At 43.0% G+C, this 26,700-nt stretch overlaps 1 protein-coding gene across 2 annotated transcripts in view; it reads right to left on the minus strand.

The window, feature by feature from the left end:
- The window catches only part of ZBBX (zinc finger B-box domain containing), a 224,708-nt gene that overhangs the window by 164,190 nt on the left and 33,818 nt on the right, over positions 1–26,700 (minus strand). For both annotated transcript variants that reach the window (XM_088452313.1, XM_088452312.1), the window contains exons 5-8: positions 24,030–24,078; positions 21,273–21,382; positions 19,562–19,657; positions 1,522–1,683 (exon numbers count right to left, since the gene is read on the minus strand). In XM_088452313.1, coding sequence (XP_088308439.1) covers positions 1,522–1,683; positions 19,562–19,657; positions 21,273–21,382; positions 24,030–24,078 — 417 coding nt within the window. The remainder of the gene's footprint in view (positions 1–1,521; positions 1,684–19,561; positions 19,658–21,272; positions 21,383–24,029; positions 24,079–26,700) is intronic.

A 26,700-nucleotide genomic window follows, 5' to 3' on the forward strand; every position in this document is an offset into this window, starting at 1 on the left:
TTTATGAACTAAAGGGCCTGGTTCAGAGACGGACGATAACGCAACTGCATTCTCATTTTCTACAACATTTCGGATACTGTCTTACCTGATCGCAACTGCGCCTTTGTGCGTACACTCTGTGTAACGCCTGCATCATGGGGGTTTTCAGAAATTTTCTTGAATGCGCAGTTGCAAAAAAAATCGCTGAACTACATGACTGCACTGAATGCGCATTTTGTTTGACTGAGAATGAGGCCCCATATGTTCTCTATGTTTGTGTGGGCTTCCTCCTGGTACAGAAATATATTGGCAGGTAAACAGGCAGCTGACTACAAATGTACCCCAAAGTGTGTGACTGCACTTATGGGATATGACTGACAAATATTATTTCTGTACAGCTCTTTGTAATTGGTGGTGTTATATGAATAAATGAGGATGACAATAATAATTCCACTATGTTTTGGGCCGGAGATAAATATATACTTGATAGTGGGTAAAGGGGATTAGGTAGGTTTATCATCAGGTCCCATCAGAGACCACCAGAGTGTGAGACTTTTTGGCCTACCATAACTATTTATGGAAGAAAAAACTATGGAGAGCTTGTGATCATGTTGTCTCCTATACAATTTTGTGTGACATATAATAACTAAAAGAGATACCATTTACTCAGGATTACATATGAGACAGATAATGATCCAAACTGATCTGTGTATAGTTTGATAGTTGTAATAAGATGTAGTATGTCACAATCATAGTCTGGATCCTACAGTAGGAGGTTTATAATATATATTGAAAATGATAAATATATTTTTACTTTGTGAATATCAACACTAAATAAATAATAATTCAAGTATACAACATAGATAATTAAAGTGCCACTAAATTCAAAACTAAAATGTGTTATAAAATCCAACTACTGTAAGTAGCCAGTTTTGCAATCTCAGTCTCATGTGTCTGGCAGCTGTAATGATTAGCTCTCTCATATTGAATGGTGTCCTTATTTTCTGAGATCTAAGACAACTGTGTAATAATGAAAGTACTCTGCTCTGAGTTCGATAAAATGTATTACGTAAATAGGCAGAAAAAAATGAAAAGTCTACATATGTTGTAGCTAACAGGATTGTTCATTCATTCATTTAGTGACTAAGGATGTGTGATGAACAGAAGTTAGGTGGTTGGTGCTTCTCTATCGCACAGCAGTGCAAACCCAAAGCTTGTGTGCTTGGCGAGCAAGTCTCCAAGGTAACAGAATTGCTCAAAACTGATGTCACAACAAGCTATCTTCATTTGTTCTGATCTGCTCTATGTTATTTATATGACACTCGTGGTATACTCAGGATGTGGGATGTGGCTACAACTGTTTGTAGCTCCTAGGGGAAAGCTCAATCACATTGTACTTTCAGGAGCTGCAGTGGAAATGCAGGATAAGAAAGAAGGTATGTATTTCACCTTTGAGGTTTAGTTGTCTTTTAAGGTTATGATATACTATTTGTTTAGCATAAAATAGTCGACTAGTCTTCGACAAGATGAGCAAATACTAACCTCTCCACTGGCGCTATGCTTCTCATTAAAGGAATTAGCACCAGTAGAGGCCATGTTGCCAGTAATCTCTTTGCCTTTATCAAGTTTTCCACTTGGCTCATCAACATTCACTTCTTCTCTGAAAGCATGGGAAACATCTAATTTGCCATCTTGAGATTTTCCCTGCAAATATGAAATATTAGAAGTAAACAATTACTAAACAATTTCACCGCTGACATAAATGCATGACATTAGCAACCCCCTGACTCCCAGTACGTTGTGAGATATTTCCAATGGACATTTCACTTTTGCAGTACTTCCCATGCATTTTAAATGTCTTGTTGAATTGTCTGCACTTACTGTAGCTCGTTATTTAAAAAATATGCAAATTGTCAGAAAAGAAGTGTACTTAAGGAAACTACTAGAGACGGGCAGAATGGTTTCTTTTCTTCAGCAATATTCTATTCTACAGCTTGGAGTACATTTATCTTTTGAAACCACAGTGTAAAAAACTGTTAAGTCCAAGTTATGCTTAAATTGGAATGCAATGCATGACTACTTTGGATTTGAGACATATTTTATTCTTATGGCAGTAAGCTTTGTATGTATGTGTTGGCAGTTGTAGTTCAATTAAGTTTAAAAACCAAAGTACGAGCTGCTTCATTTAAAATGCTCTTTTATATGGTATGCAGGTGTAACTTAAGAGGCAGTTACTTATGTAAGACTGCACATTTAAGACGTTCATTTCCATACTAAACAAGACAAATCTCTCTGCTTAATACCAGACTAACTAAGTTAAGGAGACAAGAAAAATAGAAAAAATGATTAAAATCTATCATACAGGAAACAATTAGCTGCACACAGATTCAATGATGCCAGATATTTATTCCGGGGGGGGAGAGGGCAGGGGGGGGTTATTCTCAGGTGTCAAAGAAGAAATTAATTATCAAATCAGAATCTGCCTCTTAAAAGTGTACATTGCAAATGTTTTATGAACGTGAATCCATTTTGACATGCCTGCCAATTAATACGTTAGCGCAGCTATTCTTGTGTGTTTGTCAGTCTCAACGGTGACCAGACATTTGAGATATTCAAAGTGTACACAAAATCCTATATACCATGGGAGTTTAAATAATTTGACCAAGAATAAGGTCTTGTTATGCCTGTTCTGTGACAACACTTACAAAATCCATGAAACTTTAGTCATGTTTTGCTACTGTTGATGCAGTGTTAAACAGACCGGAAAATTTCTAAATCTCGTCATATTTTCCTAACCAGCTTATTCATAGAAGCTTCAGTCGGGCAGCATGAGGCTTGTTCTGCTTCAACAGATTTACAGTGAGCAGCTGATCAGGCGTGGACATGTGAAGAATCAATTTTATTGGTGAGACAACCTGGCAATAAAGAACTATCATTATTTGCAAGATCATTTTTATTATGATGAGTGATAGGAAGGAAGTCTTCTGTTTTATGAACTTTCTGTTGGATTACAACGTTTTACTTCAGTTTGGCGGTACAGCCTGCTAAGCCAATATATGTGTTTCTATTGCAGAAATGGTTGATTGAATTGTAATGATTCAATTAAATAAAATGCACTTGTGTTATAATAAAAGCTAAACATTTTATTGTAAATAAATTATCTCATCATTGCACCACAATATTCATAGTAAATGCTGTAACTATAGTAAATAAAGAGACCCAAGAGACAAGTTCAAATATAGCTACTTTGTAAGTGGAAAAGGCTAGAAAACAAGCTACAAAGTAGCACATACAAAATGTTGCTATTTGGAGAATGCAGCTTGAATAACAGGATTCATTACGGTATGGTATACAAATACACTATTTCAAGTTCATTAAAGACCACAAATGCTTCTTTTAACCAAATTCCACAGCACAACAAGACGTGCTCAAGAACAATCCCTAGTGCACACAAGCAGAGTGCAGAGACAGCAGGATAGTGATGAGGATTGCTGCACTGGATGGACCCAAGCCGTAGTGTGTCAGTTACTGTGAAGGCGGGCACATGCCATATGAAGGATGGTTGCAAAGCACCTCATGAGTATATATCTATGGGTAGCACAGTTGGTGTAATAGTTAGCAGTACTGCCTCACAGCACTGAGGTCTTTGGTTCCCACCATGGCCCTTTCTGTGTGGAGTTTGTATATTCTCCTCATGCTTGCGTGGGTTTCCTCTGGGTGCTCCGGTTTCCTTCAACACTCCTCACACTGGTTAACTGACTGACAAAAAAAATTAGGCCTAGCCGGTGGTAGAGAATAGAGAATGTAAGCTCCACTAGGGCAGGGACTGATGTGAATGGCAAATATCCTCATTAAAGCGCTGTGGAATATGTGTGTGCTATACAAATAACTGGTAATAAATTATAAATAATAATAATATACCTCAAAGTTGAGAAAACTTGTTTAATTTAAACATTTTTTTACACATAATGTAAGACACTGTACCAATTATAGCTTACTGCTGTACTTATGGGGAGACTCGGTTTGTGGTAGAGTCTGAGATCTTGAATACAGGAGCCGACTCAAGGGGTGGGTTGGTCCAGTGGGCACTGTGGCCTAGATGCGCTGCCGCAGTCATCCTGCCAGCACAATCTAGCCTGAAGGCTGCCCGGTAGACATAGTCATCCTCTCTCCTCCATACGATATGGAAGGACATAGAAACTCCCACAGCGCCTGAGCACATCCAGTGTCAGCGTCACAGTAGAGCTGGTGGTACACTGCACTAGGGTAAAAAAGTAGAACTGATAGCGGCTTATCAGAAACTTAAGCAGGATCTTGAGGGAGCCGGAAAACACCCCAGAGATCCTTAACATGCGGCCCCAACAGATGTGCTGCAGCCACACAACAGAGAAGAGCTGGAGGGGAATCCCCTGATGCCTTACAGCCTGCTAGGCCCACTCGGTGCATTAACTCTACATATTGACTGCCCTTCTTGCTATTACTTGCTCAGCCTGTGCACAGTAGTGACAGCAACAGTAGCAGTACCTCCAGCACCTTACTGGCTAAGCTGAGTGGGAAGAAAACATAGGAGATGGGAAAAAAGGTAACTCTCTAGATGAAAATGATGAACAGGGGAACAAATCTGTTTTGTATATTGTATAAGTCTCTGGAGAACTTCACCTCCTACCCCACCGAGGAATCAATCACTGATGCATTTACAGAATGGTGCATTTGCAGACTTTCTTTACTTCATTAAACACAGAGCCTGAGGCCCCTGTACTCCAGCCCTGGAGGGAGTGGGGCTGCTGCATGTACAAATAGTCACTGCTATATTATTATTATTATCAATAATCATATTATATGTTATGTATATTGTTCTAAGGTATATGTGCAGAATGTACTACAAGTCCCATCATTCTCTGCCAGCCATGTGTCTTTTGGGTGCTCAAGGACTTGTGGCCCTAGAGCAGCTAGGGAGCCAGTTGTTTGCTTTCTCTATTAGGGGCAATTAGCGGGAATAAGGAATTGTTATTAGCCCAAATGTATTATTACTGAGTCGATGGGACAGGGGTTCAGATAGGAGCACATCCAGGCTATCGGTAGAAGAAAAGTGATGGCTTCCCTTCTGCTTTTTGCCAGCTTTGCATTCCAGAGAGGCAGCAGCACCCATAGAAACCTATGGGGCTGCTTCTTATGACGGAATTGGAGGAACCACAGCAGACATCGGATATATCTGCTGCAGTCCCTTCAACACTGGACATTGGTCTCGGTAAACTGCATCTCCTGACTTAATTGGGTTTACACACAGCGCGGATAACTGAATAGCTCTCATCCCCTGGCGCGAATCATACTTTTGTAAAGGAAATGCTCACTGTTTCCAACCCTCCATGTGCCATGCCTGGTTTTCACTTTCCCTGAAGATGGAGACTCCAGTTGAGGTGGAAAATTATTACAATAAAGACAGCTTGTTTAAGGATCACTATTTTTACACTATTTATGACAACCTTTGTGTGTCATGAAGATATTATACAATAAAGTGAGGGATACATGCATCATAATCTCTTCTCACAACACATTAACAAGTGACTTATCTGTTAAGTGCAATGTTTCCCCCGTCAATATAAGCTCAGTGAATCTAAGGAAGGATTAAAACACCATTTGCTGTCATTACATTGAGTGTTATGGCATTTTCACACCTTTAAATTAAATTATACTTAACTACATGATGGTGGGGAGAGGAGCATTTCCTCTTCTCCGATTTCATGCCTTGAATAAGTCTAGCATATATGTGTAACTTTACCACACCTAGCACAGTAAAAAACACAATTTGAAAAGATCTTATAAAGTATATCAATACCAAAATGTTTACCTCATTAATCCAAAATATAATTATTTATTTCAGTGGTGATGAGCTTGACTGCATTGGAATTGAGTAATATGCTGTGCCAATATTTTATGCCACATTTACATACAAATATAATATGCTACATATTTTACAAACAAAACAAATAAATCATCCTTGTGTTCTAATGACTTTACCTACAAATAAACCCGTGCTGTCGATATGTCTGCATATTTGACTACAGGAAATTTCCTAGCACAGTGGAACTTGTTTTGCCCGATGCCACACTTGACTCTACTTATGTAACAGCTTATATTAAGGACTTGCAGCTTTGCAAGATGGACTCTGCTTACAATGCACTTGCTGATCCTAGGAACTCTGGGCCTGATTCAGCTTTGGGAATAGAGTGAGAAGCAGCTCGTAACTGATCATCTTGGTGAAACCATGCTGCACTGCAGGTGGGGTAGATGTAAAATGTACAGAGAGATTTAGATTTGGGAGGAGTGGGTCCAAACTGACATCTAAATTGCAGTTTTAAAGTAAAGCTGTGCAGTATTTGTGGGCTACATGCAAAAGCAGCCAGTATTTACCCTACATGCAAAATAAAATGTATGCAGGGGCTGGCTAGCAACTTTTAGCCTAGGGGCAAATGCATGCAGGTGGCCCTGGCAGAGGAGTAGCGTGTAGCCAGGGTGCCCGGAGCACGTGCGTGCTTAGGCGCCTCCCCCCCTCAAGTGTTCCAGGGAGGAGGCGGGTCCATATGGAAGTAATGTAAAGTAAAAATAAAGATATGGGGCAGCCCCCTGTAGTGGTGCCCATATGCAGTGCCCCCTGTGCCCCAGGAGAGGACCCCCTTATACAGGCCACCAGTAGTGATCCTCCTATGCAGTGCCCCTTATACAGTGCCCAGTAGTGGTCCCCCCTGTGCAGTGCCCCTTGTGCCCCCAGTAGTAAGCTTCTTATATAGTGTCCCCAGTAGTGGTACCCCCTTATGCAGTGCCCCCAGTAGTAGTCCCCCCAGTAGTAGTCCCCCCACTTGTAGGGCCCCCAGTAGTAGTCCCCACCTTGTAGTGCCCCAGTACTGCTCTCCCCCTTGTAGTGCCCCCAGTAGTAGTCCCCCCAGTAGTAGTCCCCCCACTTGTAGGGCGCCCAGTAGTAGTCCCCACCTTGTAGTGCCCCAGTACTGCTCTCCCCCTTGTAGTGCCCCCAGTAGTAGTCTCCCCCCCTTGTAGTTCCCCCAGTAGCATCCCCCCCTTGTAGTGCCAGTAGTGCTCTCCCCCTTGTAGTGCCCCCAGTTGTAGTCCCCCCTTGTAATGCCCCCAGTAGTAATCCCCCCTTGTAATTCCCCCAGTAGTAGCCCCCCTTGTGCCCCCAGTAGTGCTCTCCCCCTTGCAGTGCCCCCAGTAGTAGTTCCCCCCCCATTGTAGTGCCCCCACTAGTGGTCCCCCCCTCCCACAGTACACACACATGTAATAAATAATAAAAAAAACCACTTACCTGAATCCCCGCTCCCGCCGACGCCAGCTACTCCTCAGTCTGTCCTCCCGGGCCAGGCCGCTCTGCATTATGGGAGAGACGTCATATGACGTCATGAAGTCTCTCCCATTACCCACTGCAGGAGCCGGAAGATGGCAGTGGGCGCAGCGGCAGTCAGTGAGAGTCTGACAGACTTTCATTGGCTGCCACTCAAAACAAACACACAGCTGCCGGAGCCGGCGAATGTGTTTTTGTAACTATGTAGCGCTGACCGAATTCCGTCCGGTCAGCGATACACGCACGGTGCAGCTGTGTCACACAGACACAGACTGCCCGTGGCCCGCATGGCGCTGCAGCCCGGGGGGCACATGGCACCCAGCCCAGCCCGCCACTGAATGTATGTATTTGCACCCCTTGCATTGCAACATGGTTTGTCCTGGTTCACGTTCTCTTTCTCACTCTATTCCCAAAGCTGAATCAGGCCCTCTATTACACACTTCTCTAAAGATGTTTTGCATGTGATTCAAAGCAAATAAAGATGCTTAATGCTGACAACTCCAAAGAAAGATATACAGCTTGTAAAAAATATTTTAAAATTATATCCTTTATTGATGAAATACTCATCTGAATATAACATTAAGATTAAAAAGTTCGATCACTTAAACAGACAGTTTTAGATATATTGTACCATTACAGCCTGCTTTCTGGAAGGCTCCAATTAGATATCTCGACAGCAGCAGCAAGCAATTTATTTTCTATTATGAAAATAAGTTTTCCTAAGTGTTGGCAGAGGCAATCTTCTTCAACTGGGTCATACACATGCAAGAAACCATAAAGAAACACTGCAAGAGTATATTAACATCGCACCAGAATCAGTTTAGGATTTAGCTAAATCTAAGAATTAAACCAGCATATTAACTGCAAAGCTTCTTTAAGACTCACTTTGGATTAACTTTTCTTAGTTTAATTAGAACAATTGTAAAAGAATGCAATTGACTCTAAATTTTATTTTTAATCCAATCATTAGAATAAGAAACACTTTTCCTTGAATATATGACTTGCGTTATTTTGTGATTGTTTGGATCTCAATGCATTAATTAATGGATTGGAATTCTTTATATACTAATATAGTTCAGTTGGTTAATAACAACAACAACGTTTTTTGAATTATGCTGTTATTATAATTTTGCAGCTCCTATGCATAATGGACCTTAAGCAGAGTGAGACACATATGGAATTGCAGAATGCACCTGAAGAAAAATCCTTAGCTGTGGCTCCCTACCCTTGGCTGTGGTTCCTTTCCCTTGATGTTGGGTCAGATGCGGCTGGAGTACTTCTGGAGACATGGTTTCACTGCGAGTTATAAACTTGCTACTCAAAGGGAACACATTATACTAAATGGCCGTATAGTGCAGACACAGATGTGTCTACATACAGAGCTGGACCTAATCTATTAGGTGCCCTAGGCAAGATTTTGGCTGGTGCCCCATCAGATAATCCCAGGCTCTCCCCTCAAAGCACACTGCTATAACTAAAGAAAAAAGGGACAGGTGTTAGGGGAAATTTCTATTTACCCCCACCTCAGAAGGCAATCTATAGGGCACATTCTCCCCTCACAGCACTCCTCTTCCCTCACTGCAAAGCACCCCTCACCCAACACAGTACCTCTAACAGCACAGATTACAGCAGAGCACCCAGTACCCCTCACCCAGCACAGATTAGAGCACAGCACCCCTCACCCAGCACAGTACCCGTCACAGTACCCCTCACAGTACAGATTACAGCACAGCACCTCTCTCCCAGCACAGCACCCCTCACAGCACAGCACCCCTCACCCAGTATAGCACCACTCTCCCAGCACAGTACCCCTCACACAGCATAGATCACAACCCCATCTCCCCTCACCCAATACCCCTCTCTCAGTACAGCAAATCTCTCCCAGCACAGCACCCCTCACAGCACAGATTACAGCACAGCACCCCTCACCCAGTATAGCACCACTCTCCCAGCACAGTACCCCTCACACAGCATAGATCACAACCCCATCTCCCCTCACCCAATACCCCTCTCTCAGTACAGCAAATCTCTCCCAGTACAACACCCCTCACCCAGCACAATACAGATCACAGCACATCATCCCTCACCCAACACCCCTCTCCCAGCACAGTACCCCTCACAGCACAGCACCCATCACCCCTCAGCCAGCACAGCACCCCTCACAGCACAGATTACAACATAACACCCATCACCCATCAGCCAGCACAGCACCCCTCACACAGCAGTGTCACCACCCATCACTCACAGTACAGGCTGACCCCCACACCACACCCGCTGCATATCATTTTGCAGGGAACCCATGTAGGCTGTTGTAGCACATGAGTAGAATAGTAGCCGATGATTGCAGCTTGTTGTTACCACCTAACTCCTTCTATCTTGGTGACCATCATCATCACTAGTCCACACACTAGGTTCCTTCTTAGCAATGTGGATGATGGGAGTCCACCCATGCCCCTTGGGCTCTCACTCCCAATATGTCCCCCCCAACCCATAGCAGTGGCATAAATACCCTGAGCCCCCACTTGCCATATGTCTCTGCCTCATACCCACCCACCAATAGCAGTGTCATCAGCTCTGAGCTCCCACACAACCTTGTCTCTGCCTCCCCTCCCCCCATAAGTGTTATCAGCTTGCTTAAGCCCCCACTCCCCATATATACCTGCCTCCCCTCCCCCCCATAGCAGTGTAATTAGCTCCTTTAGCTCCCACTCCCCATATGTCTTTGTCTCCCCCTCCCACAGCAGTGTCATCAGCCCCCACTCCCCATATGTATTTGACTCCCCTGATCGAGCTCTTACCTTTATTCTGTGTGGTTGGGGCAGGGTCCCGCAGCTCTGCGCGTGGTGTATGCCTTCCTCTGCAGCTGCTCAGTGCTCAGCCTCGGCTCAGGAGGAAAGTGAAAGTAAAGACACTTCCTGCCAGTCTAAGACTAAGCTCCGGCTCTGTGTTCAGCTGCTGCAGCCTCCTGACCTCTCCTCCTGGCTGGCTCGGATCGCTGTGATCAGCATCCGAGCCAGCTTAAAGAAAAAAAATATCTACCGCTGGCCCTAGGCTTGGGATGCCCCTAGGCATTCCAGGTGCCCCAAGGCATTTGCCTAAAAAGCCTATGCCTAAAGCCGGCCCTGTCTACATACATCTATCCTCCTTGCGCGTTAACAGCCCTTCTAGTTGCACCATGCCGTGGCTTGACTAGGTAGCGCTGTGAGTATTGTCATGAACACATCTGTAATAAAGTACCTAAGTGGCTTGGAGCATGTAAAATGCAAAGCGAATCAGATGCAAATAGCACATTTTTTTATTTTTTTTAATGGCAACTAAAATATATAGACTTCCCCTTACCCAACATGTACATGCCCATCCAGCCCTGGTCTTTATATTCCCCAATGTACAGTCCAACTCTTCATTTTCTCCAATGCACAGCCCCCTCTTCAGTTATTCTCTCCAATATTTAACCCCTCTTTACTCAATCTCCCCAATGCAGAGCCCCCTATTCACTCGCTCACTATCCCCAATACACAGCCCCATTCTTTATTAATTTACTCCAATACACATCCCACCTTTTCACTCACTAAACCAATACACAGTAGCCCTCATTCTCCCCAATAAACAGCGCCCTCAATACCCCTCCCCTCATTCTCCGCAATAAACTGCCCCCACATACCCATTACACAACCCCCATTTTCACTCGTTCTCCATCAGTGCATGTAAGAAGGGGGAGGAGACAACTTCCAGGTGTTGAGACTTCCCTATGAACACACTACAGCTTGAGAACAGTCAGGTCAGCAGAGAGCCATAGCCAACCTCCAGTGAGGGAATACACTTGGCATTTTAACTCTAAAGTTTAACAGCAAATCGTTCAAATTGTCAAGTGTGCACGCACTATGCGCGCTATCCGCCGCATCTTCAGGTCTTCCCTACATGCAGCTCAATCTGACAATCTCGTTAATGATTTCCAGCAAATCATGCAGTGTGTACTCTCTACCGGACGAACAGGTGATATGGTAACATTATGTAGTTAAGGATCTAACCACAAAACGATGAAAGATATATTTTTTGATCATTTGGTTGATTGCACAGTGTGTATGCACTAGATCGTTTGTACGGGAGTTCAAGGGAAATCTAGATGACCATTGCATCGTTTGCAAGCCATCTAGTGTGTACCCAGCATTACACACTCAAGTGACCACTGATATTTTATTCCCCAATGAGAATATTTAAGAGATTATCTAGTCAATGCGTTGCTTTCTCTACAGCTCTACAGATATTGGTTGTCAAATGATGTTTGAGAGTTCAGAAATTCTGACCCAGGACATTCAGTTATTAATTAAATTAGAATATTTAGCAACAATTATAGGGAAATTAAAATCAAATAATGTAGCTTATTCCATGGGGCAAATTCAAGAGCAGAAGCCACCAGGACCAGTTCGGCGGCTTCTACACATTAACGGACAGGCTGATTTTGCTTGCAGCCTATGGAGGTGCAGGAAGTATCAGCATAGCATAATAGGCATAATAACTGATCCTGCCTTCATGTGTCTCTAATTCCTATAAAAAAAAATAATACTCTCACCAGAAAGTATTATTTTAAAATTTGACTAGTCACCTTTCCTGGGGTTTGGATGATGGACATTTAGCAGAAGCCACCAGCCATAGACCTACTAGTTATCTCCTTTGTCGGCTTAGACCTTGTACCACTCACCTGACTGCAACTAAGTAGCCTTTATTTCAGCATACAGTAGAACTAACCCTCTATCCCCGTAACCTAAATCTAACCCTCCAAGGGTGGTGCCCCCGAGGGTCCCTAAACCTACCCCCCCCCGTGGCTAAGCGCTAACACTGCCCGACTTGCCTTCGTTCAGGAAGCAGTCTGTCTAGATTCTGACGTCGGGATATAGACGGGTGTCTGGATTTCGACGCCTGTCTTTAGTGCCGCGTTGGTATTTAGACGCCGGGATTTAGTCAGATGGCTTCCTGGCCATCCTCATTTTGACTGTATCCCGCTATACCTATATACATGCGTCCGGGCGACTAATGCATCTGAAGATGGAATTAATTAATTAGTTGGCTGGTTAGTTAGTTGCTAAGCGTTTTGCAACCTGGTGCAGACTACAGCACCCACTGAGAGTAATGGGGCTGTGGTAGGCAGCGCTACTTTGACTGAGACGGAGACATTCCTGAGACATCCCCATTAGGAAATGCATAAAGCAATTTGTTAAATAATGAAACTGCCATTTCTGCACGGTTTTAGTACAATTACTGTAGGCCCTTGTGTATTATAACATTCTTATATGCTGCCATCTTTGAACCAGAAAATACTCAGCATAAAAGTAATGTGCAGGTAGAGAAGATGTGTCACCTTTGCACAAAACATGGAGCACACTCACATTTTGATGATTCACGATTTCTTTAAACAAAACTGCATTAACTTTCAAAAGCTTACGGGTCAAGCTAGAAGATGGAACAGCAAAAATGTCACTTCAAAGACTGTCACTTTAAGACCACCTCCCTTATTCATTTCAACTTTGTTTCTCTTAAAATACTGCTCAGCTAAGGCTTAGAAAATGTGGAGAAGGGGAGACATTGGGACTCTTTACGAAGTGTGTTGCTATTGTACATTTGAAAGCTTATAAAATGGTTGAAAAACACAAATAGAAGTGCTTTCTTGTAAAGCGTGCAACTAAAAGCTGTAAAAGGCGTCTTATTCATCGTACAGGTTAATGGATGATTTCCATCATCTCTGAGTTTGTATATAAAATATATTTTCTTGTTTGGTGATAAAGGCTCTCTGACCATCGCTAAACCAGGGAAGCTCCAGTAAATTCCCAACATGTCTTCATTTAAATATCTCATCTCGCAAAATGACATTTTAAGCTAGCTTGTGGACATAATTAATATTTTACTTAAGAAAGCTCTTGATTTATCCAGCTTCTCCTTTCACACCTCCGCTCTAATCTTCACATGCAAACCCCATGTGTGCCTTATGAAATAAGGCACATTCGCATGACAAGAGATGCCGATGGTATGCGCAGTGAGTGCTGCACTTTATATATTTTTGCCAGACCGTGTGGCTTGTGAAGATATTAAGCGAGATGAACCCATCGGTAACATCCCACTGCACTGTAACTGATGGTGTTACTAGGAGTTGGGATTATGGTGTAAGAACTACAGACTGGGGAAATCAGCCTGCAGTAAACAAGTGTATCTAGGTGACTGTGGACATTAAAGTAACATTAATTAATTTGTAATGTATATTTATTGTATTGTAGGACCAGCACTCACACAACTGTCCACAATAGCTGGGGATCTTTATCCTCAGTGTCCTCCCCCACAGGGAAAGTCACATATAAAGTTCAAGCAATAAAAAGAATGCACTCACCTGGTGAATGCACTGTATTTCCTGCATTGAACTATATACAGTAATATATATATATATATATATATATATATATTTATATATATATATGAGGGGGAGTCATAAAGATTCTGTAGAAGGGGACTTGTTCCTCGAAACGTAGATGATTTGCACTATGCCTGAATACATTTTTTCACGTTCTGTGAAGTCTCTGAGTCCCGCCTAAAATTCGATGTGGTTTTATATATATACACACACTGCTCAAAAAAATAAAGGGAAGACTGAAATAACACATCCTAGATCTGAATGAATGAAATATTCTTATTAAATAATTTGTTCTTTACATAGTTGAATGTGCTGACACCAAAATCACACAAAAATTATGATTGGAAATCAAATTTATTAACCCATGGAGGTCTGGTTTTGGAGCCACACTCAAAATTAAAGTGGAAAAACAAACTACAGGCTGCTCCAACTTTGATGTAATGTCCTTAAAACAAGTCAAACTGAGGCTCAGTAATGTGTGTGGCCTCCACGTGCCTGTATGACCTCCCTACTGGGCATGCTCCTGATGAGGTGGCGGATGAACTCCTGAGGGATCTCCTCCCAGACCTGGACTAAAGCATCTGCCAACTCCTGGACAGTCTGTGGTGCAACGTGGCGTTGGTGGATGGAGCGAGACATGACGTCCCAGATGTGCTCAATTGGATTCAGGTCTGGGGAACGGGCGGGCCAGTCCATAGCATCAATGCCTTCGTCTTGCAGGAACTGCTCACACACTCGATCCACATGAGGTCTAGCATTGTCTTGCATTAGGAGGAACCCAGGGCCAACCGCACCAGCATATGGTCTCACAAAGGGTCTGAGGATCTCATCTCGGTACCTAATGGCAGTCAGGCGACCTCTAGCGAGCACATGGAGGGCTGTGCGGCCCGCCAAAGAAATGCCAACCCTCACCATTACTGACCCACTGCCAAACCGGTCATGTTGGAGGATGTTGCAGGCAGCAGAACGTTCTCCTTGACGTCTGTCACATGTGCTCAGTGTGAACCTGCTTTCATCTGTGAAGAGCACAGGGCGCCAGTGGCGAATTTGCCAATCTTGGTGTACTCTGGCAAATGATAAACGTCCTGCACGGTGTTGGGCTGTAAGCACAACCCCCACCGGTGGACGTCGGGCCCTCATACCACCCTCATGGAGTCTGTTTCTGACTGTTTGAGCAGACACATGCACATTTGTGGCCTGCTGGAGGTCATTTTGCAGGGCTCAGGTAGGACTCCTCCTGTTCCTCCTTGCACAAAGGCGGAGGTAGCGGTCCTGCTGTTGGGTTGTTGCCCTCCTACGGCCTCCTGCATGTCTCCTGATGTACTAGCCTGTCTCTTGGTAGCGCCTCCATGCTCTGGACACTACGCTGACAGACACAGCAAACTTCTTGCCACAGCTCCCATTGATGTGCCATCCTGGATGAGTTGCACTACCTGAGCCACTTGTGTGGGTTGTAGACTCCGTCTCATGATACCACTAGAGTGAAAGCACCGCAAGCATTCAAAAGTGACCAAAACATCAGCCAAAAAGCATAGGAACTGAGAAGTGGTCTGTGGTGTCTTGCTAATTGCCTATAATTTCCACCTGTTGTGTATTCCATTTGCACAACAGCATGTGAAATTGATTGTCAATCAATGTTGCTTCCTAAGTGGACAGTTTGATTTCACAGAAGTGTGAATGACTTGGAGTTACATTGTGTTGTTTAAGTGTTCCCTGTATTTTTTTGAGCAGTATGTGTGTGTGTGTATATATATATATATATATATATATATATGGGTGTCATAAAGTCTTAATTAACAACATGAAGTTTTTGAGATATTCATATAATCATTGATCCTTGATTGTATTGATGCATGGGGTTATAAATTAGCTACTTATGTCAACTTGTTTCGTTTCTGGAGCTGGTAAATGTCTATCCTGCATGATGGACAAAATTGAAACCCACCGTGTTATTAAGTTCCTCAATTTGAAGGCAATAGTGCCTGCCAAATCAATGATGAAATGGTGGCTGTTTGTGGTGATGAAAGTCCATCATATGACACTAATGTGAGGTGGAAAAGGAACTTTCAAACTGGACACATGTCCCTCTCAGATGAGCCTCGATCCAGGAGACCCTCAATCCCAGATGATCTTGACACGGTGAAGAAAGTGGAGGCTCTTGTCCTCGAAGACAGTCAAATAACCATTGAAGTGATCATAAAATAAGTTGGTCTTAGTTATGGAAGATTATGCATGAGCAACTGCACATGTCTAAAGTGTCATCACGATGGGTTTCCCGCTTGCTGACCCCATTTCACATGCAAATTCAATATGATATTTTGCAGCGGATATTGACTCTGTTGGAGCAGGATGAAGAAAATTTCTTTGCACGACTCATGACTATGTATGAATGCTGGGTCTACCTGTACGATCCGGAGACCAAAGAAATGAGCAAGGAGTGGAAACACTCCGCCTCACCCCCTCCCAAAAAAGCCAAGATGCGGAAATGTGCATGGAAGGTCATGCTATCCGTTTTTTTGAGACTGTCGAGGCTTCTGAAGGGTCAGACCATCACCAGCGCTTACTACTGCACCCTGATGCAGAAATTGCGAAATGCCATGAAAGAAACATACCACGGTATGATCAGCAGGCATCCGTCTCCTAGCCGACAATGTACCCCCACATTCCACCCAAGCATCCGCTGTGAAAGCCAACAGGTGTGGCGATTACATTTTGCCCCATCCCCCCTATTTACCTGATCTTGCACCCAGCAATGTTATGCGTCTTATTGAAGCCTCTGAGTGCCGCATACACTCTGCTCTTTTATTATAGCATTTCTACATTGATATGCTAATGCTGGCAACGGGGTAAAGTTATTTCTGACATTAGGTAGTGCCGGACTATTGGATTGTATATCTGACAGTTATCATATGCTATTTTTTTAAAATTAGGACCCTAAAAGCACTATTCCACTAGAACAATAACCATTTCGTACTATGAGGAGATCAGATAAATAATGAGGAAAAGGTTATAGGTACTGTGGAGAATAGTACAGACTTTGTTTATAAGTATTGTAGTAGATTTTAGGCATGGTGTGCCAAATTATGAACATAACAGTGATAGATGACATACTATATATATATATATATATATATATATATATATATATATATATATGAATCCAACACAAACAATCGGCACTCGGAGGCTCCAGTCAATATGAACACATGTATTAATGACAGAAACGTTTCGGGGTATAACCCCTTTTGTCAAGCCAATACAGACATTCATTGTCTGTATTGGCTTGACAAAGGGGGTTATACCCCAAAACGTTGCTGTCATTAATACATGTGTTCATATTGACTGGAGCCTCCGAGTGCCGATTGTTTGTGTTGGATCCATGCATTGTTTATCGGAGCACATATTAATTTATTCCTCTTGGATTGGAGTGCCAACAAAACTGTCTTTATATATATATATATATATATATATATATATATATATATATTATATATATATATATAATTCGGTACCATTCAGTTGGAACACTTTGGATCCCTGGTTTGGGTGAATTGTTCTTGATCGATACGCTATTTACCAAGCTGTTATCTTGTACGTGTTCTTAATCTCATGTTTTATTTATAAAGTTTTGATATACTACCCTATGAATTTCTCTTGGTTTTTGTTTTGATGCTGGGCTGCATTCTGATGTTGGAAACTATATGAAAATCGTGTCCTGATTCATCGTTTCACTAGGTGGAATTGAGATAAGCGTAACTATATTAAATCTAATGTACGCACATTACTTGCTTTAATAATATAATGGTATCAAAAAACTACACTATTAGCGCCTTCTTGTTTTTTATATATATATATTATATACACACACATACACATACATATATACATACACGCACATACAGTGGTCGAAGTGGAGCGGTATACGGCGGTATGACATACCGCCACTTCCCGACCCAACTTCATTTTAGCCACAGAAGAGAATGTACCAGTGCTGGGATCCAGTTTGGGATCCCAGCGCTGGAACAGCGTCGGCAGTGTGTAGAGATGTGTCTCGTAGGGGACACATCTCAATCGGCGGAGGCGCTGGCATGTATGTAGCCGGGACAGAGCATCAGGTCCCGACTGCACTGTGAAGTAAGCATTGCAGCACGCACTGGCCGCCAGCCAATCGTGGGCTCGCTGGCTGCCAGTCAATCGCAAGCTGCCAAGTGGTGGCTTCTCACTGGCTCGCATTGGCGCCGGATTAAACTGCAGTGCACTACTGCAGCAACCAAGAAGACCCGATGCTCCCATCATCTCCACTCCAGCAGCAGCGCAGGTCAGAGGCAATTAGAGAGAGGGGAGGGTGTGAGAGAGGGAATAGAGAGAGAGGCAGACAGATGGAAGCAGGCAGTTAGTATTGTAGGGGGTGAAAGAGAGAGAGGGAATCAGTGAGAAGGGCAGGGTGTGAGCGAGGGGAGCAGGCAGGGAGAAGTGTGGGGGTGAAAAGTACAATGGGGTGATATGGAAGCAGGGGTCGAAGGGGGGGTTCAATCTCCATACTCCATACCCCTACCTCTAAATTCCCACTTCGAGCAATAAATACTGTATATATATATATATATATATATATATATATATATATATACACACACATACACACACACACCTGTATGTACTAATATCTGTGATAACAAAAAAAAACAACAACCACCCATTCTTATATAAGGTGTGTATTCCATTGAAGCGAATCTGTCGCATATACACAATGGAGGCAGTCAATGTATAATTACCACACAAAAAGTAATAACTATTAAAGTGTACCTAATGCCTGCACATTGTGGAGGAAAGCATTTTGTGAGCTAAGTCAATAGTCATTAAAATGAAGATCATGATTTCCCTGATTAATACCAAGGTATTAAGCATACTGAAAGGTGTATGCCTCATTGAGGCCACTTGTTCCTAGTGATGTCATAGGCTACTATGAATACATCCCACAAAATGGCTACTTGCACTGTGAGTTGATGCTTGCAATTATTTTTTTAACCACACTATTTCTTCTTAATGAGTATGTTTAATGTGAAGTCACAGCAATATAAGTCATGTCCGACTAGAAGAAATGGCTTATTGGCGAAATCAAAGTTTGCACAGGCATTATTAATGCAAAGAAAACACCGTAGAAGGCCAAGCTGTACTTGCTACACATTATAATTATGGGCTCCGGTAATAATTCACTGCTAGTCAAGCGGTACCAAAGCATAATGATATAAGGTCCCTCTGACTGTCAGTAGCAGCTGCAATGTAGCAGGTCCCAATAGAGGAGATGAAGTTAATAGAAGATGAAGTTTCATGTAATTAATAATTTTAATTCCAATATAAACATAAAAATATTTAGATAAATGGTGCTGCTTCTAATAACGGTGTATGGGATGATGCACTAATGGTGTTGATGGCATCTAGTTTATTTAAAGGGTGACAGCTTGTATGTCACTTAATTATTAATTCACAAACACATACCAGGGACATTATATTAAATTACCTACTGTGACTTTTACATTAACTTACAATACAAGCTCCTCAGGTAATTTTACCATACGCATAAGAGATTTATTACATGTATCAGTAGCTCATGTAAAAAATGCATAAATAACCAAGTCACAAGAACAATGCTAAATAGTGCAAATACATATAGTAGTAAAAAAAACTATACTAATGTTTTAATAAAAACAGCAGAACAAATACATTTACATAATCCAATCTTCATATTAAAAGACAAAAATCATAGAAAAGGCATTTTAAACAGAAAAACTGATGGCAAAAACAGAGAGTTTATTTAGAGAGTAAAGCAATACCTGCATGGGTAAAGTTCTGTGTAGCTTCAATGCCCCCTTCTGGTGGATTTTAGCAAAACATGCAGCACAGTAATTCTCTCCACACTCCAAACACATCTTCGGTGAAAAGCATTGAATAGAACAAAAACAAATTACTGTATTGACTAAAGGTTCTAGGAATTCTACACATGTGTTAAATTATACAATGAGCTAAAGCAAATCAGCTAGACCATCCAGCACTCTCAGTTCCAATGCTTCTGAAAATGTGAACAATTTTAAACAAGTACAGCATGTAAATGTGGAGACAGGTCTGCGAGCAGGGAAGGCAAATATACTTTCACATTAAATAATGCTATCACACATGTGTAGGGTTTGGTTTAAATCTGCCTTTATGCTACTTCCCAAAATATGTAAACACAAGCAAGTACAGGTTTATGTTTTGGGTTTTTGGGGGTTTTTTTCAGTAATTTTTTTTTTAGGGGAGAAGTAAGGAGAGATAGGGGCAGATCTGATTAGCTGCGGGGTTAAATTGTCAGTCCTGAGCTATTCAATTAAGGGTTGCTACTCTGCGCATTAAGCTCCAGAGGGTGCACTTAACGCACATTTTTCCTCACAGCCTCAGGAGACGCAAGGAAAAATCTGTGTTAAATGCAGCCCCTGGGACTTAAAGCGCGGTGTGAGCCATAGATTCCTGCACTTAGCGCAGAATCTATGGGTTAACGTGCATTGCACGCGGGGAAATTTATTTAAAAATGTAAATAGCTCTGAGTCTTAAACCCGGAGCTCTACTAGCGCAGTTAGCCCTGCGGGCAACTGAATTTGCCCTGTAGACAGATTGGCATTTGTTAGAATCACACTGTTTTTATTTATCAGTAACATGATAATATTATACAAAATATATTTATCAAAATTCTGTCCAATTAAACACATTTAGTGCCGTTAATTTTCTGTAAAATGTAATAGCCAAGTTCTCCCAAGCTTATGGCTACCCACTGAGTCTTATAGAGACTACCACTTTTTTTTTCTTTTTAATACATTTGTAACGTTTTATTTATTCTTTAATTTAAATAAAGGACAAAATCCGGGTCACTAAAGCATCTGATAAGGCCACTGATCGCCAACTGTACTGTGGTTCAGTGTTCATGTACATTAGAAGGGCACATTGTGTACACTGTGTGGTGACAATGCCTTCCTATCCCATTGATCTAGGAACCATTACAAGTAAAATATAATGGCTGTGGGAATTGAATGGGGAAGGTGGAGCGTAATTAAAAAGGCATTTACATGCCGGCTCCCCCCTCCTACTCCCACATAGCGCTGCACGGGATAGCAAACCGCATCCCCTGATCAACTGAACCTGCAGTAAGTTCAGGGGGTGCGATGTACGACATCAGACCCATACATGGTGCGATATAGCTGCCAAATCGTACCAATCAGTCGGAGAGGCTGATTTATCGCACTGTGTATGGGGGCCTTAAGGCTGCGTACACACCTATAGATAGATCTGTGCAATCTGACTGGTGGGAAGGAAAATCTGGTCTGCTTTCCAGTGTTTGGGAGTAAATTTCTATAGTTATTTGCTGCCATACATTACCAGATTGTCCTTCCCACCAGACAGATTGGACAGATATATCTATAGTTGAAGCTTGTCCTGTTGCTGTAACAAGGTTCTAATAAGGTGAGTTACTGTACCATTGTAGACTGGAGATACATTGGAACTGAATGCACATACCAGTAAAGCACTTTTACTTTCACACTGCCCACATGCTTTGCCTCTTAATTTTGGTTTCTCTGTGGCTGCGATATCAGTAGTCCTTGAAAATGTCTTCTGTTTCTCAGACTCTAGAGAAAGCGCAGTACACTTGAAGTCATGTAAACGGAACAGCACAGAAGACTGAGGAAAACATCAATCACCTGTAATATATTAAGTGTGCTATTTTCTGGCAGAAACACGTCACTTACTGGCAATCCACAGTCACAAATTATTTTTCAATGTGCAGTTTCCAATAACGTAAGCTTGCGTATTCAATATTTGTTCCTTCACAACTCACTAGTCAACATATGCAGCCATGCATTAGTTTAATTTAACAGGTTTGGTTATTGACAAGTGGCCAACATGGAAATGGAATAAATCACAGTGCATCTGACTAATGAAAGCAGGAAGTCATATCTGCAAGTGAAATATGGCACCAATTTACTAAGAAGACAGAACTAGTTAAAACCTCTAGTGAGGCTGATAAATGACTGTAATGTGACTGCATACATTCACTAATTGTTCAGTAATTAAAGGGGACGTATCCTTTTGCTTTAATTAACAAGGACAGCTTGGTAAACAAGTGCTACCAGTAGAGCAAACATTGCCTTAGTTGATAGTGGAAAATGTATGTCTGCAACTTTGTATGCACCGTGTATAGTATTATTGTTAATAGAAAAAAACTAGTTGTAAGGCTTTAAGCTCTCTAATAAATAAAATAGGTTATGGACCCACTTTGTTGCTCAACATACACGTAATCGAATGCTACTTAAAAGATAAGTCTATACAGAGAAGCACTTAGCTTCTGAGGATACTTTAAGGCTTCCCAGCTGCGGATACAGCCCGGTATCTATATACTGGTCCTGTGCAGACAGAAAGCATCCAAGTATGTCATTTTACAATCCGCCCTTACTGTACTAAATGATGGGCAGTTGATATAGTACAGGTAATTTGAGTGTGGTTGGCAACATACAGATGTGTCCTCCGTCATTGATGCTGCTGTCGCGTTAAACAGCCTTTCCAGTCGTGCCTAGTCCCTAGATGCCGAGCATCTTTTCCTGCGTCTTTTTTACCACAAATGCATCTTATTCGCAATGCGATGCAAATATGATGCACAAGACCTTGCTGATAAAACTAATTTGCGGTATGCGTATGTTCTGTGCGCGACTGCAAATGTATCTGCATTTGAAATGCTATGTTACAATGTAAGCAGCCGTTTTCCACACCACGTTCCGTTGTCATGATATTACATACTCGGCCGTACACACTTAGAACGCAGGGAAGATAGACGAGGAAAGATATCTGTACCATGCATCAATGAGAGGTGTAACTAGTAGGTCTAACATAAATTAACTTTTCCACCAGACCCCTACATTTCTACAATTACATATGCTTTCTAGAATTGTGTTGCACAACGCCAAATAAAGCTGAACTGAAGAGACCAGTAGCATACTATAGGATAACAACGCATTATTGGATACTGTCCGCGCCCCCATTTGTCCCAATGTCACAACTAAACTGAAGTTGGAAACCCTATTCAAGAAAGAAAATAAATAAGTAACAAGAAATGACAATGTCTTGTGATTAAGCCAACACTGATTTAATATAACGCCTTTTGTTGTCAGCAAGCAGGAGGATCTCTTCTTCTCCTCCTTTTTCTGACTACATCACCCCAAACTTCATATTTTTGTAGCCCAAATGAGTGCAATCCCAGCCTACTTCACTGTCGCAGTAGATATCTAGATGACTGCACCAGATGCGTTCCTAACTACATATCACCTGGCAGCAGACAATAAAATCTGATGTCCAGAAGAGCATATAGAACCTCATTTAAAGCTGGAAGTAGGCACTTTATAGATCAACTCTAAATTGCAGCGTTAAAGTAAATATGCCCAGTCTCTGGATCTGATTCAGAGCCGGACGCTATTTGCGGACGCTCGTTCATAAAAAGGGTCTGGCTATTTAAATTAAGCGCTCGCTCTTTGCGGTCTGTTGACGCCTCTAAGTCTGAATGAGCGAACGAAACATGCGCTCACTATTTTGGAAAAAACGCCCCCTGGCCGCTCGCATCCTACGTCATCTCCGCTATTTATTTGATTAATCGAGTACATCGAAAGGCGTCTGAACTGCTCGCAGTGCTTGTGGTTGGATTTTCCTACCGCAATCATGCGAGCAGTTCAGGCTAAAAGACAACCAAGTGACGTGGTCGATGACGCTGCTTTGTTAATTATGCACACCCTTAAAACGCCCATTTTGACCGTTTGGCACGCCTGCGTTCGGGTCTCCACTCCCCGTTTTCAAGCACCTTCCCCTGTTACCACCCACAAACGCCTCATCCTGTCACTCAAAATAGCAGGCATTCGCTATTTTGTGAGCACACGATTTTCGACCGCAATGACTGGTTCGCGCATGCATACTAAAACCCGTACGCATGCGCAGATGTGCGAACATTGCTCGTAGCGAACGAGCGGCCGCATACGAGCGGCTCTGAATCAGGCCCTCTGTGCGCTAAATGCAAAAGCAGTCAGCATTTTCTGAGCAGTACAAAACATAACTGCATTTGCACTCCTTCCATTGAAATATGGTTTGCCAAGGTGCAAATCTGCATCCAGAAGCTGTTTTTTTCTTCCAACATTACATCAGCTCCATAGTGGCAATTACATTTAATGGGAAGAACAATTTGACTGTACGTCCATTTTCATCATAGTAAACCATGATCAAGATATTCTATTTTACCTGGATCCAGAGTTTTCAGAACTTTCAGCTTTACTTTTCCAGACGAAACCTAAAATAATCAAGACAAATAAAATGGCCTTGAGAAACTTGTGGACCCTATTTCTGTGGCTTATGACAGTACTCGGCTGGCTGTGCCGTCAGATGACAGTACTCGGCTGGCTGTGCCGTCAGATGACAGTACTCGGCTGGCTGTGCCGTCAGATGACAGTACTCGGCTGGCTGTGCCGTCAGATGACAGTACACAGGCTGGCTGTGCCGTCAGATGACAGTACACAGGCTGGCTGTGCCGTCAGATGACAGTACACAGGCTGGCTGTGCCGTCAGATGACAGTACACAGGCTGGCTGTGCCGTCAGATGACAGTACACAGGCTGGCTGTGCCGTCAGATGACAGTACACAGGCTGGCTGTGCCGTCAGATGACAGTACACAGGCTGGCTGTGCCGTCAGATGACAGTACACAGGCTGGCTGTGCCGTCAGATGACAGTACACAGGCTGGCTGTGCCGTCAGATGACAGCACTCGGCTGGCTGTGCCGTCAGATGACAGCACTCGGCTGGCTGTGCCGTCAGATGACAGCACTCGGCTGGCTGTGCCGTCAGATGACAGCACTCGGCTGGCTGTGCCGTCAGATGACAGCACTCGGCTGGCTGTGCCGTCAGATGACAGCACTCGGCTGGCTGTGCCGTCAGATGACAGTACACAGGCTGGCTGTGCCGTCAGATGACAGTACACAGGCTGGCTGTGCCGTCAGATGACAGTACTCGGCTGGCTGTGCCGTCAGATGACAGTACACAGGCTGGCTGTGCCGTCAGATGACAGTACTCGGCTGACTTTACTGCCACATGAGAGTAGAGTACTCGACTGGCTGTGCTGTCAGATGAGAGTACTTGCTTTCCCTTCTGCTGCTGTGAGATTGAGACCCTGAGAAAGTCTGCAGGAGAACAAGGAACTTTGCTGTAAATGTTTCTATTGCTCTTATGAAACTATAACTGCCCTCATATTTTATGATTTTGTGGTCATGATTATATTTCGATTATACTACAGTGTTTTGTTTTCTTCTATTTGTTTATTATGAATTAATAGCAATGTTCATCATAGTTACACGTTTACCATTTGATATTGTGATAGCTGCATTGTGGGATTTGGCACCACCAACAGGAAGGTAATGGACATTGTATAGTTTCAAAACATACAGTAGAACAGTGGTTCACAAATTGTGCGCCGAAGCTCCCTGGGGTGCCATGGCACTGTCACTGGGGTACCGCGGCAGCCGGTGGCCTAAAGTGACCGGCCAGTGTATTTATTTTTTTGTGCAAAATATATATTTTTTTTTGCATGACTGGGAGAGGGGTTGGCGGTGCAAAATACAGTGGAGTGGTGGTGGGGAGGGGGTTGCGATGAGAAAAGCGCTGACGGTCACAACTAAAAGGTAAGTACGAGGGGACATTAAGAGAGAGAGACACAGAGGGGGCAATGGGAGAGACACAGAGGGGGCAAAGGGAGAGACACAGAGGGGGCAAAGGGAGAGAGAAGGAGGGGGCAAAGGGAGAGAGAAGGAGGGGGCAAAGGGAGAGAGAAGGAGGGGGCAAAGGGAGAGAGAAGGAGGGGGCAAAGGGAGAGAGAAGGAGGGGGCAAAGGGAGAGAGACGGATGGGGCAAATGGGAAAGAGACAGAGGGGGCAAATGGGAAAGAGACAGAGGGGGCAAATGGGAGAGAAACGGAGGGGGCAAATGGAAGAGAGACGGAGGGGGCAAATGGAAGAGAGACGGAGGAAGCAATGGAAGAGAGACGGAGGAGGCAATGGAAGAGAGACAGAGGGGGCAATGGAAGAGAGACAGAGGGGGCAATGGAAGAGAGACAGAGGGGGCAATGGAAGAGAGACAGAGGGGGCAATGGAAGAGAGACAGAGGGGGCAATGGAAGAGAGACGGAGGGGGCAATGGAAGAGAGACGGAGGGGGCAATGGAAGAGAGACGGAGGGGGCAATGGAAGAGAGACGGAGGGGGCAATGGAAGAGAGACGGAGGGGGCAATGGAAGAGAGACGGAGGGGGCAATGGAAGAGAGACGGAGGGGGCAATGGAAGAGAGACGGAGGGGGCAATGGGTAAAAATAGCACAGTTCTTATCTTTCTTTTTTAAATACATATGTTATATTGATCCAACTACTGAAAAATCAGGACTGTTCAGTAATTATTATGGCTTAGGAGTGCCTTGAAAAAATTATGAAGACCATAAGGGTGCCTTTAACTTAGAAAGTTTGTGAACCACTGCACTAAGATGTTAAAATGCACAGCCCAAACTGTAAAATCACAATATTACAGGAAATGCAACAAAGAGAACATGCTGACAGGTTCCCACTGCACTGCTCTACAACCCATCTCCTTCTTTATTTGCACACACAACACTTATTCTTCTCCCTTTTACCTATACTCAATCCCTTGTTCATATGTCCCCCTATTTTCCTCTAGTACTACTTTTTGTTTTGATCCGCGAAGAACAGATAATCTAATTTCAAAGCTTCTAAGCTGCATAACACATAAAATATCTGCAAATTCCTTCCCTATTTATGTACAAACTTGGCTAAATGTGAAGTTGGGAGGTTCTTTATTTCGTGAACAGATAGCTCATTTAAATATCATTTGTCAGTCTTTAAGATAAACCTATATACAAA

This window comes from Taudactylus pleione, unplaced genomic scaffold (assembly GCF_031769625.1).
Source record: "Taudactylus pleione unplaced genomic scaffold, aTauple2 ptg000037l, whole genome shotgun sequence".
In the NCBI taxonomy this organism is placed as follows: domain Eukaryota; kingdom Metazoa; phylum Chordata; class Amphibia; order Anura; family Myobatrachidae; genus Taudactylus; species Taudactylus pleione.